Here is a 14,854-nt window from a genome sequence, read left to right as displayed (position 1 = left end):
GATATTTATTATAGCAAAAAGTACAAAATATTGTGTTTTGTTTCAAAATTGTCCCTCTTTTTTTGTTTATAGCGCAAAAAATAAAAACCACAGAGGTGATCAAATACCACCAAAAGAAAGCTCTATTTGTGGGAAAAAAAGGACATCAATTTTGTTTGGGTACAACGTCGCGCGATCACGCAATTGTCAGTTAAAGCAACGCAGTGCCAAATCGCAAAAAACGCTCTGGTCAGGAAGGGGGTAAAATCTTCCGGGGCTGAAGCGGTTAAGCTTGATGTCAGAAGTCTGTATAGGGTGTGCATGGTATCTATTAGGCATATATATATATATATATATATATATATATATATATTTACAGTAAAGAAGACATTCAATTGCACTGTTTTGAAGGTAATCCATTGTTTAATTCCTCTTTAAATTAGTCATGAGTCCCACAATCACATTTATATTTATAAGGAAGTGACAGCAAAGGAATAATGACATTTGTTTAATGATATTGGTTGAGTACTGTGTAGCAATGCCAGTTTGATACATTTTGACAACAGTCTAATCTTTGTCGTCCTTGATTTCAGCGATCAGAGCTGCTACATGGACAAAATTCCACAAGAATTTACGTCTGGCTGTGAAACTATGCATTACCATTCTTCTCTGCCTCTTTGTTTTAGAATCAGCATTTATAGTGATTATCTTGGCATACATCTAATACAAGTGGTGAAATTCCCTTGCTTTCAAGCACTTTAGAAATGGGCAGTTAACGGATTTAACCTGCTTTTTGCAAAGACAGGCTCTCATTACATTCAGACCTATGGTGGTTTGGCTTGTAGAGTGAGCCTTGTGCTGTACTGGGCAGACATCTTGTCTTTCAGGGTTGATACTTTTTTAAGGGCCGGTAAACATAAATTACCAGTTGGTTCATAGAAAGACCTTTTAATAACAATAAAGATAGATATTTCGGTAATCCATGGGTTTACCAAAACTACAGATACAGTCGTATGCAAACATGTGGCCACCCATTTCCAAATTACTGATTTTCTGGGAAGTAGTAAATACAACATCTGCAAGGAGTCAATATGACATATTTCTGCAAGATTTAACCCTTTTGCTGCCAGTGCCATTTTTGCATTTTTTTGTACACATGTTTAAAAAATAATTTTAGGCCTGAAGATTATGTAAAACCCCCACATCATTATATGTTTTCTGAAAGCAGACACACTAGAGCAGTGGTCTCCAATATCCGGCCTTGGGCCAGAGGTGGCCCTTTGCTTGCTTTTTTCTGGCCACTTGGGAACTATTTTTATCCACTAATACCAACAATGGGGCATAATTCCTCCAATTATTATAATCTCTGTGTTTATTGGGAGGAATTCTGTCCCTTCACTGACACCAATGAAGGGACAGAATTCCTCCCAATAACCCCAGAGATGGGGCACAATTCCTCTCAATGACACCAACAATGGGGCCCAATAACAACAACAATGGGGCACAATTCTGCCCATTGACACCAAAGATGGGGCATTGTTTATTCCCACTGACGCCTGGACCTTTTCTACTCCCAATGCCCACAGTCTGGTCCCCCTTAAGACTGAAGGACAGCAAGTGGCCCTTTGTTTAGAATGTTTGGAGTCCCCTGCACTAGAGAAAAAAATTGTGAAAGTTCTAATTTTTTTATGTCACACAATAATAATGCACATTTTTTGGGGGAGGGGGGATTTACAGTGCTTGGGTATAAGTTTATTTTTTATTTTTTTACTAAAAAAAAAATGTCATCACATAGAGCAGTGGTTCTAAACCCTGTCCTCAAGTACCCCCAACAGACCATGTTTTGGGAATTTCTTTTAGATAAAATAGCTGTCCAAAATACCAAGTCATTGACTGTGATTTAAAGCACCTGTGCAAGATAAAGGAAAACCTGCAAACATGGACTGTTGGGGGTATTTTAGGACAGGGTTGAGAACCACTGACCTAGAGGACAGGTTCTCTTTAATCTTTCATCTAGTGAAACTAATGAAGTGCACATTGCACCTTTTCTGAGGAAAGTGACACCAGAACCAAGACATTTTACACGTAGCTTCCAGGTTATTAGCAGGAACGGGAGATCAGAGAATATACATTTACTGATTTTCCCCTCTCCTCTCGCTGGTGGCAGTTGCCATGCCCATCCTGGGTCCGCTGATGAGCGTGCGTGTAAGTGATCCAGCAGACGCACAGCCACCAGATCACATCCATCTGACAGCCAACAGTTGGCTTGTCAGATTTTGTGTAATACTCCCCATTGCCACCACCGTATGGAGTATGGTAAAAGCTGTGCACTGTATGGCAGTAAAAGGGTTAAAGAGAACATGTCACCAGGCTGTTTATTTCAACAACAATCTTCTGATAAGATTAAGTGAATAACTTGTGCGCTACTCTGTGTGTAAGAAAGTAAAAAATTAGTGAATGAATTGTCAGACAAGAATATGTATACACCAATAATGTATCTAATATTAAGTGGATCAAGCTGCCATCCCCTGTAGTGTCATCACATACATAATCAGTATAGTAATAAATAAATGGAGTGGCGCTAAATCTATAAAGTTTTTTCTATGTGAAGCAAGGTTATTGCTCTAATAGTCATATAACCAACAAAAAACACATAAAATGATAAATATTTGTATCATGAACTAAATAAAATAAATACTGTAAACAGAAAATAGTGAATATCAGAATAACCTCAATAAGCAGTGTTGCCAAATTCCAGAGCAAAACATGAATATCACAATAATAAAGTTCTTAGTGAATTGCTAAAATATTGCTTCAAAATTCAATGATAATAGAACAATCATGCAGTCCAGTGCTCTTTCCAAGGAAAACAAACTCCACCAATGTGGTCACATCAAGTAAATCACTGGTCTCCATGGGGTGTACAGCATGTCACTCAGTAGTAGATGGTACTCAATCGGCTCGCACATGGAGTAAGAATAATAATCCTCATGGTGTAATAATACCAACAGGCTTATATAAAAATGTAGAGACTTACAGTTAAAATAGCCGCTGTGCATCCAACAACTGGGACCATGGGGTCACAGAAAAGCAGAACGCTTAGGAATCTGAACTTCCAGTCTAGGAAAGTGACGTCACCTGGCTGCTTCCAAGCAAAGGGGAGGAGCCGGTGATGTTACGTCAGGTAGTAGTCATTCAAATACACTTAAGCCTCATACACATGATTGAATTGTTGGCCAACAAATCCGTGGACTTTTGTCCAAAGGGTGTAGGCCCAAACTTGTCTTGCATACACACGGCACACAATTGGCCAACAAATACGAACATAGTGACGTACTACGTAGTTTTTCAGCTCTTTAGCGCCACCCTTTGGGCTCCTTCTGCTAATTTCGTGTTAGTAGAAGTTTGGTGAGTCTTGATTTGCACTTTTCATTTCGCACTTTTCATTTCGCACTTTTCAATTCACACTTTTCAGTTCGTTTCTGAACGTCCGTTCGTCAAGCAGCCATGTTGCGGAATCGGAGGAGATAACGTGATATTTATTATTGGCCTTGGAGTTATTGCTTTGACCCAAGTCCAGTCCAGGAACAGGAGAAGATGGAGTTCTTGGACAAAAAAATGGTTGCTTTATTAATCGTGACCAATTATGTCATATGCCTTTGCTGCGTGAGACCCCTATGTTAAGAAGCAGGACACATGCATGAGGCTTTTAATGTATTTATTTGTTGAATAATAATGATTTGATTTGGTATATTTTCTATATTTTTGGATGCATAGAATGCACTTTTTGTTCTATTGACAGATATCATGTCTAGTTTTCTTTCTTTAATGCACAATAAAAAAATTGTGGAGAATAATACTTGGCTATGTGTTTTACTTCAAATGACAGTTTGGGAGTAGGCAGTTACATTTAAAAAAATATAATGTAAAACTGACAAGGGACACCAACATCTTTGGTGTATCTTTGATCTTAAAAACTACGGGATAGTGGTGTTGTGGTAACTTGCCCAAATAAAAGTAAAAAAAAGCATAATAATACTATTCCTGATATCACTAGCCTTTGAAAATTTGTTTTCAATAACTCCATTAGTATCACCAGCAAAGCAGCTTCATTATTATCCCATTAAAGAAGAAGAGAATGTGCGCTGCATTTGGATATTTCATAATTTGCCACGTCACGAATGTTAATTCTGCATTACGAACGCTAGTTTACAAGACCGACCGCTTCCGGCTCGTCCTTGCTTCCAAGCATGCATGTTTGTACTTTGGACTTTTGTCCAACGGACTTGTGCACACACGCTCAGAAAATCCGACAACACACATTTGTCCGCAGAAAATTTTAAAACCTGCTATCCAACATTTGTCCTCGGAAAATCCAACAAAATTGTCCGATGGAGCATACACGCGGTCAAATTTACCGCTTGTCATCACACATTTCCCGTCAGAAAATCCGATCGCGTGTACGAGGCTTTAGACTGCTGCTGGGCACTGCCATTTTCTGAAACTGGTATCGGCAGCCCCAGCAGACTCAGAGTGATCAATAATTGACTCTCTATAGTATTCTCCTTCTCTAACTTCCCCTCATCCATACTGAGATGCTGTTAAAAGGTTATATTGGGAGGTGAGGGAAGGAGCAGAGGACCTAGGTCGGCACAGATAGTATGCAAACACTCCCAGAAGAGAAGAGGGCTATAAAATGCTATGCTATTGAATCGACTCCCGAAGAAGCCAAATTTTCTAGAAAGTTTAAAGGCACTTAACAAGTGAATAAAACATTGATTATGGATAGAAAAAAAGTATTTAAAACTCTTGATTTTTTCTGTACTTCTGTGTGCAATTTTTAAGGTGTAAGGTAGCATAATTATGTATATATATTTTTGCATAAATGAAAAACTAAACAACATACTGTATAAAGTATACAAAATTTAGAAACCCTGACAGTCAATGCTACGGGAGAACCATCATAGGAATCACATCCTCTAAGTGTTTCTTGCATCCCGTATCTTGTTTCTTTAAGAATCTTTTTGTACTTTTCCTTGCAAAATTTTTTTTTAGAAATATCTTTAGATCGTCTTCCACTGTATGTTTAAAACCTACCTACAGTTTTTTTTATAATCAAACGTTACCTGATATATATAAAATTGTGCTTGCAAATCTGCACTAGCATATGCCAGTCAATAACCTAGATTCAGGAAAGTTACATTTGAATAGCAAAACTGAGATTGGCAAAAGTACAAATTACACGTTTAAACCTCCCTGGCGGTATGATTATTTCGGATTTTAGGTGCTGAAAGCGGTACAATTATTTTGCATGGAAATTTGGCGTTTTATATTGTAGGTCTGTAATTCTTAACAATAACACACTTAAATCTGTCCAAACAAGAGTCTAGTAGATATCCCGGGTATGATAAAGTTTGAAACACAAAAACATAAATTATAATATAATAAATAAATAATAAATAATAAAAAAAAAATAATAATAATAAAATAAATTTCCCCACGATTCACTATCGTCCAATTCTGCAAGTGTTCTAATTTACTATCGCTGTTTTCTAGCTGGTCTAAAGCCACTTTTGACATAAAGGGACACTTTTTGGTTGCTATGGACAATCTCCAGTTTCCAGGCAGAAAGAACAGTATATATAATATAAAACTGCATGCAGGGCATGGGCCAAAGCACTGGGGACAAAAGGGATGTGAAATAATTTCATACAGTACTGTAATCTGTAAGATTACAGTACTGTATGTGTTATGATTTTTACAATTTTTTTAATTTGCCGCCAGGCTCCGCCCCCGTGCGTCGCGACGCTCGCAGGGAACGGAGCCTGGCAAGGAGAGGCTTCGGAGGAGGACAGAGCCCACGGACACAGCGGGAGACATCGCAGGATCCCGGGGACAAGGTAAGTAAAGCCACACCAGGTTCCTGCGATGTAATCCCGAGTGTGGCTCGGGGTTACCGCTAATGGTGCTGAAATGTAACCCCGAGCCACACTCGGGAAAACTGCCAGGGAGGCTACGAAAATGTGATGCTAAGTCCCGCTCCCGCTGTGTAGTGCAATGCAGGGTGAGTCACAACGGTCTTCTGAGGCTCCGTGTTGTGGCAGGGTGTGCCTCAGGACTGACTTTTCTAAAGTTGGACATTTGATACTGCAGAGGGCAGGATTGTGGAATCTGTGAGGGCACATTACAATGGCCCCTTGACATGTGGACATCTGGTGATACCTAGTCATCCTACCTCCCATGCTTAATTTTCTTGAACAGAATTAGTGACTTGTTTCTAAAATGTCCATTCCCCACCCCACAATCCAAACAAACACAATTAAACAAACCAAACTATCCTAAGTCCGCTGTCACTTGACAATCTACAGTGGTGGAAAGTGGTGATTGGAAGCTGCTCTCAGGCCAAATGACTGGTCCTGTAGCTTCCCCTCACATTGTGACATCAGGTTGTCACCACTGAAAGACTTTAGGACTCTGTGAGGCCTCCTTGAGAGTTCTGTGATGGACACATTTGGAAGACAATGAAAAGTGTCCATATCTGCAGGAAGTGCCATGGGCACCACAAGAAGGAACCTCGTACACTACAGACCAGAAGAAGAAGAACTAGGATCCAGACAGTCACGTACCTGCAGTTTCAGGTAAGTAATTAAGGATTTTAGTTAGAATAGCTAAGGGGGGGTAGAGTGGGCAGTGAAACTTGTTAATTTATAACTGGAGATGGACTTTAAATTTGTGCTCTACAAAGGCTACGTTAATATATTACTGAACAAGACATGTTATTTGACCAGCAGTGGCAACACTTTCTATATAAATGTATGCGGAATGAAAGCATAGCATAGAAATTTTGCTACATTCAGTTTGCTTCCGCTCTGATAATTCCTTGGAAAAATAAAGTCATCCTCAAACATTAGATGACAGTAGAAACATCCAACTACTGCAAAATAATTCTATATAAGGAACATAATAAAAACAAGCACTCTTTCAGCTGAATATTGAATAAGTGGGCACCCCTTGTGCTGAATAATAGACAATAGACATCATCTACAAAAATTCATTTTGACAATCGATTGGTGAGCTGAGGAGGGTCTAAAGCCTTGTACACACGATCGGATTTTCGGCAGGGGATTGTGTGATGAGACTGTTTGCCTAGAATCCGACCATTAGTACACTCCTTCAGACAATTGTTGTCCAACTTTCCGCCAACAAATTTTGGATAGCAGGCTAGTAAATTTTCGGCGGTCAGATTTTCATATCGTGTGTACACAAGTCCATCACACAAAAGTCCAAAGTACAAACACGCATGCTCAGAATCAATGTTTACCAAACACGATAATAGCAGAAGGTGCCCAAAGGGTGGCGCCCAAGAGCTGAAATTCCACGTGGTACGTCACTACATTCGTGTTTGTTGGCTGACAATTGTGTACCGTTTGTATGCAAGACAAGTTCCTGGCACACGCCCTTCGGACAAAAGTCTGACACTCTGTTGGCCAACAATTCGATTGTGTGTATGAGGCTTTAGGCTTGGTTCACACTTATGCAGTTTGCTTTTGATCTGTTTCTGCAGTGCTTTTTGTGGTGCATTTTGCGCTTTTGCACATGCATTTTTTGAGCATTTTTTGCATACTTTTTGATGTGTTTTGCATTCTTAATGCTTTTTTTACCATTTTTTGGCCAATTTGTTGCTGGGTGGATTAAAAAAAAAACGCAAAAAACAAATCACAGCAAAATCGCACTACATGCTTTTCTGTTCTCTTTGTATTGGCTCCTTGTGTGAAATAGCTGGTGATCCTGTCAGTGCTTTCCTATATCAAACTGACCATGCTAGGCATAGAAGCACATCCATCCCAGCATGGTCAGTTTTCTAGCCTGCCTGTACTCCGAGGGTCAGACTTGTGCTGACACGCCCCCTGCACAGTTAATCAATGGAAAGATCAGTGTACTGATGGTTCTCCTGCTGACATGCTTCCCTCTCCCCTGCAGTCTCCACCCCCACATCTCCTATGCAGCTGAGAACAGAATACAGTATAAGAAAAGAGAAAAAAATGTATTTATTTTTTATTTGTTAGTCACCCTAGGACAGGAAGTGTGTTAGCACTACTGAACACCTCCCACTCTCCTCATCTTCCTTAAAAAGAGGGAAGGTGTTCTGTAGCTGACAGAGGTAACAGTGGAAAAGCTGATAACAGTGCTTGAGATAAGACTGCGGACTGCATATAAGGCAGCTCTGCATATTTCCCAGGATCACCAGATGATTTTAATGATCATATATAACAAATTGCTTTTAATGGTATAATTAACAGAATAAAAATAGAAGAAAATACGTTAATGGTTTGGGTTTTGTACATTATAACTGCGCCAAAATTGGGCAAGTGTAAATGAAGCCTAAGGTATGTTGAGGGGTAGCTCCATCTCCATCAAAAAAATACAGCAAAGTCCTCGCTACAACAAAAATTAAAAAAAATATAATATACAATATACAATTGTTACAATTGCTACAAGCAATAATGTAATTCAATGTTATTAAAAATTAGCCTTCCTATTCAATATGAGGCCGTTGTCATTTTCTGTAAAATGGAATGCAATATGGCAGCCTTGAAGGACTTCTGTAGGTTGGTGTACAGAACTTCTCTAGAAATGTCATTTCTTTGCTTGTGTGAATGGCTCACTGATTTTCCCAGAAGTTTGCACTAAGGTATAAGTCCCTGAAACTTTCCTCATTAGAACACTGCAAGTGCATCAGCTGATTAGAATGAACACAGACACTCCCATTCAGGATTCAGTATTCCACGGAAGTTGAACATACAGCTTTTTCTTAAGCACATTAACAGGTAATACTCTGCTACATAGTTTGTCTAGGGATGCACCGATACCCTTTTCTTATCGGTGAGTACGAAGGCCGAGACTTTTGGTCACGTACTCCCCATTCCTGAATACCGATACCCTGCAGTGCGATCTGTGACCAAACAAAATGAATGGGCGCAAATCGCACTGCAAAGAATCTCATGATGTTTGAACAGGAATGTGGTGCAATTCCTGTCCGAAAGGCATGCGTTTTCCCCACCGCTCCCTTGTGAACCCAGGCTTGTTATAGTGATGTCAAACAAAACAAAAGAAAACTCACAGCTTTCCTTAGTTTTGTTTGACATGCGTCTACCCTTCCATGTGCCACTGGCTGCAAAGGCCAATTATAGGTGGGACAGTGGTCATTTGTTTGTTTTATAGTGATTTCAACCTGGCCTCACACGGGAATGGTGCAGAAAACTGCATGCAATTCGGAAAGGAATCAAACCGCATTCCTGTTCAAATTGCATTTAATTCTTTGCAGTGGGAATTGCGCCCATTAATTTTGTATGGATGGAAATTGCACCGCAAAGTATCGGTTTTAGTATCAGGAGCATTTTCACAAGTATGAGTACCGATACTGGTTTCAGTGCATCCTTATAAGAATCCCTGCAATGTACAGTACATTGATCACTCAGAGGGGATTTTGTGTGTGTGTGTGTATACCGAAGAACCTACATTAGTTCCGCTATCAGAAACGTGTACTATTCATAAACCTGATTAGCACAGAATCATATCAGGATTAATATTACAAATGAAGAAGGTCAAAATGAGAAGTGATATTTTCAAGCAAACACTTTACTTCCTGTGCACTTTCATCAAAGAAACTTACCAGTAATCAGTTTACTTCCTCTTTTTTGCCTTACATATCAGCTAACACAGCTTATAGAGTAACATCAAAATGAACCCAAATACTGCATTAGTGTGGTCAGTTTAACACACAGGAAAGTTATTTCCAGCACTTTCACCTTAAAGTCTGGGCTGAATCTATCTAATCATAAACCTGCTCCCACCCTCATTCTAAGTACTATTCTAACTACCCTGTACAGGAAAGATGTCTATACTTACCTATTCTAAGGGCGCTCCAGCCAAGTCATGTGATCCTCTCCCAGAGTCACCTTCAGTGGAGAGGAGAGATTGCCGATGATAGCTGCCTGTGCTGTGACGTCACCCATAGGCTTACTATAGGGCATCAATTGCCGGCTGTCCTTCCTCTACACTGAAGCCAGCCACTGGGAGCCTATCACATGACTGGACTGGAGCAGCCTTAGAATAAGTAAGTATAGATAGCTTTCCTCCAGATGCTAGCTAGTATGGGGGTTACAGTTAGGGAGAGGTTTAAAGCATTTGTTAACCCCCACCCAAAAAAAACAGATCCTGTTCCCTTAAAGCATGTTATACAGCACAGTGCTTGTGCTGTGTCATTTGGCCCCCTGTAACACCTGTAATACCTGTCTGATCCTGCCTGGCTATACCCTCCCCCTGTACGCTGACTCCGATATATCTGGGCTGCTAAACCCTGACACTGTGGTCAGCGTACGTGCCTCCATCATCCGCAGCCTACTATCTGTCTCCTGTGTCCTCTCCTCTCCCCTCTCCCCTCTCTGACTGTCTGCTTGTGTTAGTGCAAACTACAAGTGAAAAGTGCACTTGAAATTGCACTGAAAGTGCACTTGGAAGTGCAGTCGCTGTAAATCTGAGGGGTAGATCTGAAGTGAGGGGAAGCTCTGCTGATTTTATTATGCAATCATGTTTTTTATTTTCCTTGCATGTCCCCCTCGGATCTACAGCGACTGCACTTCCAACAGCACTTTCAGTGCAACTTGTAGTGCAAAGTGTATTTGCCTTTAGTAAATAACCCCCAGTGTCTTCCTGTGATCAGGTGACTCCTCGGCTCTGTCTCTCCTCTCCTCCCCAGATTACATCAGCGGCAGTGCTCAGCCCCGCCCACTGGAACTGTGAGGCGGGCAGATGAGAGGAGAGAGGAGGCACCTGAGCCCAGGAAGACACAGTGTTATCAGTACAGATAAGCAAATTTATGATATAACACAGACACAGGGGAACTTATTGTTCTAATACAGAGGGGATGGGAGCATTTTATAGAAGTGGCTTTACAACCACTTTAAGATTTAAGATTAGATTAGAATAGGGTTTAACCTGGACTTCCATTTTAAATCACTTTTTGTTCTTTTAGGCTCAGTTCACACTGCCATGACCTGAAAGTTGTGCGACTTGCATTGCGATTTTGCCAATGTGACTTCCTGGTGACTTGAAAACTACTTCGATAGAAGTATAGAATAGAAGAGAATAGAAGTCAGACAGAAGTCGCCTTGATGTAGTACAGGAACCTTTTCTGAAGTCGGAGCTAATTAAAGGAGAAGTACAGCCAAAGCTTGATTAGCTGTACTTTTCCTGTGGATCACAGTAGTGCAGAACGTTCTGCACGTCTGTGCCTTGTTTTCAGTAGACAGCAGGCTAAAGCTGACATCACAGAGCCGGTCCAAACTTGGGAAAGATCGCGATCATATGGTCGGGATCCGCCCACTTGCCTGGACCCACACCCGGCTCAGCCTCTCAGCAAGCCGCTGAGAGCCTGAATCAGCAGCTCCTGCCTTCTCCACAGCTCAGTGCTCCAGTGAGCGAGGGGGGGGGGGGGGGGCAGAGAGCTGTGACTGACAGTCACCAGCTTTCTGTCCTGGGAGCTGCGAGAACTAAGCAATCGGCAGTTTTTGTTCGCTCGGTTCTCAGTGTTAGAACCGGTGGGGAACAGATGCAGCACCTAGGTAAGTATGATTCAACTAAAAAAAAATCCCATACATCACTTTTAGGACGGCTCTCATTGACTAACATGGGATTTCACATGTCACAAGTCAGGTCCCAAGTCGCGGCAGTATGAATCGAGCCTTAGGATTCTTGCACACAAGTGTAAAGATCTGAACACTGACAATGCACACCGCTGCATAAATATCTGTATAGCAGTGATGCATTCAGGGCCATAAAAAAATTTAAACACGGATATCTAGAAGAGGATGAAGAAGAATTTTATGTGTGTATACGAGTACACACATTTACGCGCCTATATGCATTTAGAGGGCTTTACAGAACATCATTACGGTAGCTTTTTTTTTTTACTCAGGATCTTTCTTCCAGCCTCTCCCACATATAAACACCAGTAAATGATTATGTGTGTGCAAGAAGCCTTAGATTTCTTCCTTGCAATTTTTCAAGGTTGAGAAGCTGTTACATCTTTAGGATGCTAAGATGAAATACAAAGTATAACTTACTTGTTTATGGTTCTTGATTTGTTCAGCGCTTTACTTATTACAAGAGATGGTGCAGATTGGCGCCTTTGTGCCAAGCTCTTCATTTTCTAAAGAACAAACAGAAACCAACAAAATGTTAGCTTTTCAATACAGGACACCAACAAAATGCCCTAAAAATGATTTTTTTTTCTCTCTTATAATTGTGGTGTTTGTATGTATGTAGGCATATGCATTGTTGAGTGCATGTGAATGAGTACCTTCCTCCTCTGGATCACTGCTAGGGAATATAAGTTGGAGTGTCCAACAAAGCAACATTTTCCATTCTAAAACGCCTACAGAATTTTGAGGCATATCTGCGTAGACATAAGGATATATTTTAAGACCAAGGCTCCCATCCCTTCATGTCTATGTGTCATGATTGGCCTGTACTGACTACACATATGTTTGATTATAGGGTTAAGATAACTGTCTTCCCTAAACACTCCACTAAATATGCAGCCCAGCCCAGTACAAGAATGTCAACCGAGAAAAATAAAAGAAACCCAAAGGAGCTTATTGATCTCTTTTTATTCTTGCAGAAAAAAATCTTCCGGATGTCTACATAACGTTTTACAGTTAAAATGGATCTATGGTCAAATGGTAGGTGTTTTAATGATCTTTTAGGAGCAAATGAAAAAAGAACACAGACAAACTGAAAAACCTGACTGCTCAGAAAAAAACATTCCAGATATATGGGCCCCAAGACAAAATGCAGGACCAGATAAAAACAATTGTTACATGATCTCAAATGAAGGAGCTTAAAGGGTATCAAAAGCTTTCTTTGAAATATAATATTTAGATATTTTGATCAGTTCTATTTTGCTGCCTCTGTCCCATTTGGGTTATTTCCTTTTACTTCCTTCATCACTTTCTGTCTCTGTGACTACGGTCATTTTGGACAGAGAGAGTGAATCTCCCCAGCAGGAACACAGACGGGTATGAAAAGGGAGGAAGGATTTTTATTTTATTTTTTAATAATAATTTTTAATAATAAAAGGAAATTTGTTGTCACAGAATACACTTTCATTTTATAACTAGCAGCGTAATAACAATCCAATCATCAGTTATATTTGACAATCCAATATGAACTTACTTGAAAAATCTTCTTTCATGTTGTGAGTGCTGCCTGTCTGCCGGCCATCTCTTTCCACAGAGTGACAGGGAGGGGAGGAGGGGGACAAAGTGACCAGGAAAGAGGGGGGGGGGTGAGCAAGTGAAAAAGGATTGAGAAGTGATTGGGGGGGGGGGGGGCGGTTTAGATATGTGCGGGGGGGGGGGGGCACTTTGGGAGGGGAAAGGACCTATGCTGGAAGTGGGGGTTGGATTTGAAATCTGACCTTCTAAAAGAGCATAAGCCCTCTCCCATCCAAAAGCGCCCCCCCAGAACATATCCAATCCCCCCACCTCCCTGCAAGCACTATACTGAGGGAGGGGCTCTGTACTTGGTTGAGGGGGGTCTGGACTGGGGAACAGCGGCAGGGGTCTATACTTAGGGGAGAGGGGGGTCTATACTTAGTGAGGTGGGTCGGTAGTGAGGGAGGGGGGTCTATACTTAGTGGAGAGGGGTGTGTGTACTGAGGGAGGGAGGGCGGTCTGTACTGAGGGAGGGCGTCTGTACTGAGGGACGGGGGTCTATACTTAGTGGAGAGGGGTGTGAGTACTGAGGGTGGTCTCTGCTTAGTGGAGAGGGGTGTGTGTACTGAGGGGGTCTGTACTGAGGGAGGGGGTCTGTTTTTAGTGGAGATGGGGGTCTGTACTGAGGTGGGACTATACTTGGTGGAGAGGGGGGTGACACCATGTTTTACCGCACCAGGTGACACCAACCCTAGTGACAATACTGGGTGCAAGCAGTGATGATTGTGTTAACTCCACCTTTAGAAAGCCCTCCACTCATCACCTCTGTACAGGGCTGCTGTTAGAAATCATGAGGCCCCATGCAGCCTAGCTGACAAGAACAATGAACCACGCCAGGCGGCTACAGCTGCATGAACCAACCATTCATTCATGCAACCAGAATACCTGTGAAAATGAGACTTTAATATTTTTTTTATTATTTTTTACAATTTTATTTTTTTACATTTTTACCAGCCCTGTAGGGGTTGGTGAAACATCAGGGATCTAAACCTAACTCCTCACTGTTGAGACAGAGAAAGAGATTAAGGACACAGATTCCTCAATCATTCCTCTGCAGCTGCAGAGTGAATGAACAGGAAGCGCTGCGTACTGAGGCTCCCCGTTCATTCACAGACTGAAGCATTGTAAACACAAAGAGGGCCATAGGGGATTGGTTCCAGTAATTGCGCCCACTCCTGCTGCTCTTGGCCTCCGTGTGGAACGTATGGGGCCTGGGCCTTGCACAGGTGGGGCAGCTGCCTCTTTAGTTCAGAAGGCAGACTCTGTGAAATATGTGACACAGCAGTGCCCACTCGCAGGGCATAGTGACTACGTGTCACAGAATTCAAAGAAGGAAATGTGTGGGGATTTTCACAAAGTAAGTCCACAAACTTCAAGATCATTCAGATTAATAAGATCAGGCTAGAAATAACTGAAACACAGTGTGCAAATTAATATATGATTTTACATGTTGACTATAAATAAGCTTTAAAAATGATGCAGAGTGAATGATTATGGGATTCCAATGATGGTCATTCAAGCAGAACTGGCCATTCAAGGGTGCGGGATCTGGGGGCCACCTTGTTAAAGGGGCTTCCAGATTCCGATAACCCCCCCCG

General features: G+C 41.4%; 1 protein-coding gene across 2 annotated transcripts in view; it reads right to left on the bottom strand.

Annotated features, from left to right (window-relative positions):
* The window catches only part of ARHGAP20 (Rho GTPase activating protein 20), a 217,869-nt gene that overhangs the window by 148,842 nt on the left and 54,173 nt on the right, over window positions 1–14,854 (bottom strand). Inside the window, exon 2 of one of the 2 annotated variants that reach the window (XM_073613484.1) lies at window positions 12,105–12,190. The exons of the other annotated variant lie outside the window; for it this stretch is intronic. Coding sequence (XP_073469585.1) covers window positions 12,105–12,190 — 86 coding nt within the window. The remainder of the gene's footprint in view (window positions 1–12,104; window positions 12,191–14,854) is intronic. 2 annotated transcript variants of the gene reach the window in all.

Source organism: Aquarana catesbeiana, linkage group LG02 (assembly GCF_042186555.1).
Source record: "Aquarana catesbeiana isolate 2022-GZ linkage group LG02, ASM4218655v1, whole genome shotgun sequence".
NCBI classification, from domain to species: Eukaryota; Metazoa; Chordata; class Amphibia; order Anura; family Ranidae; genus Aquarana; species Aquarana catesbeiana.
Note: the sequence above shows the minus strand (reverse complement) of the source record. Positions and strands in the feature narration are given on the sequence as shown.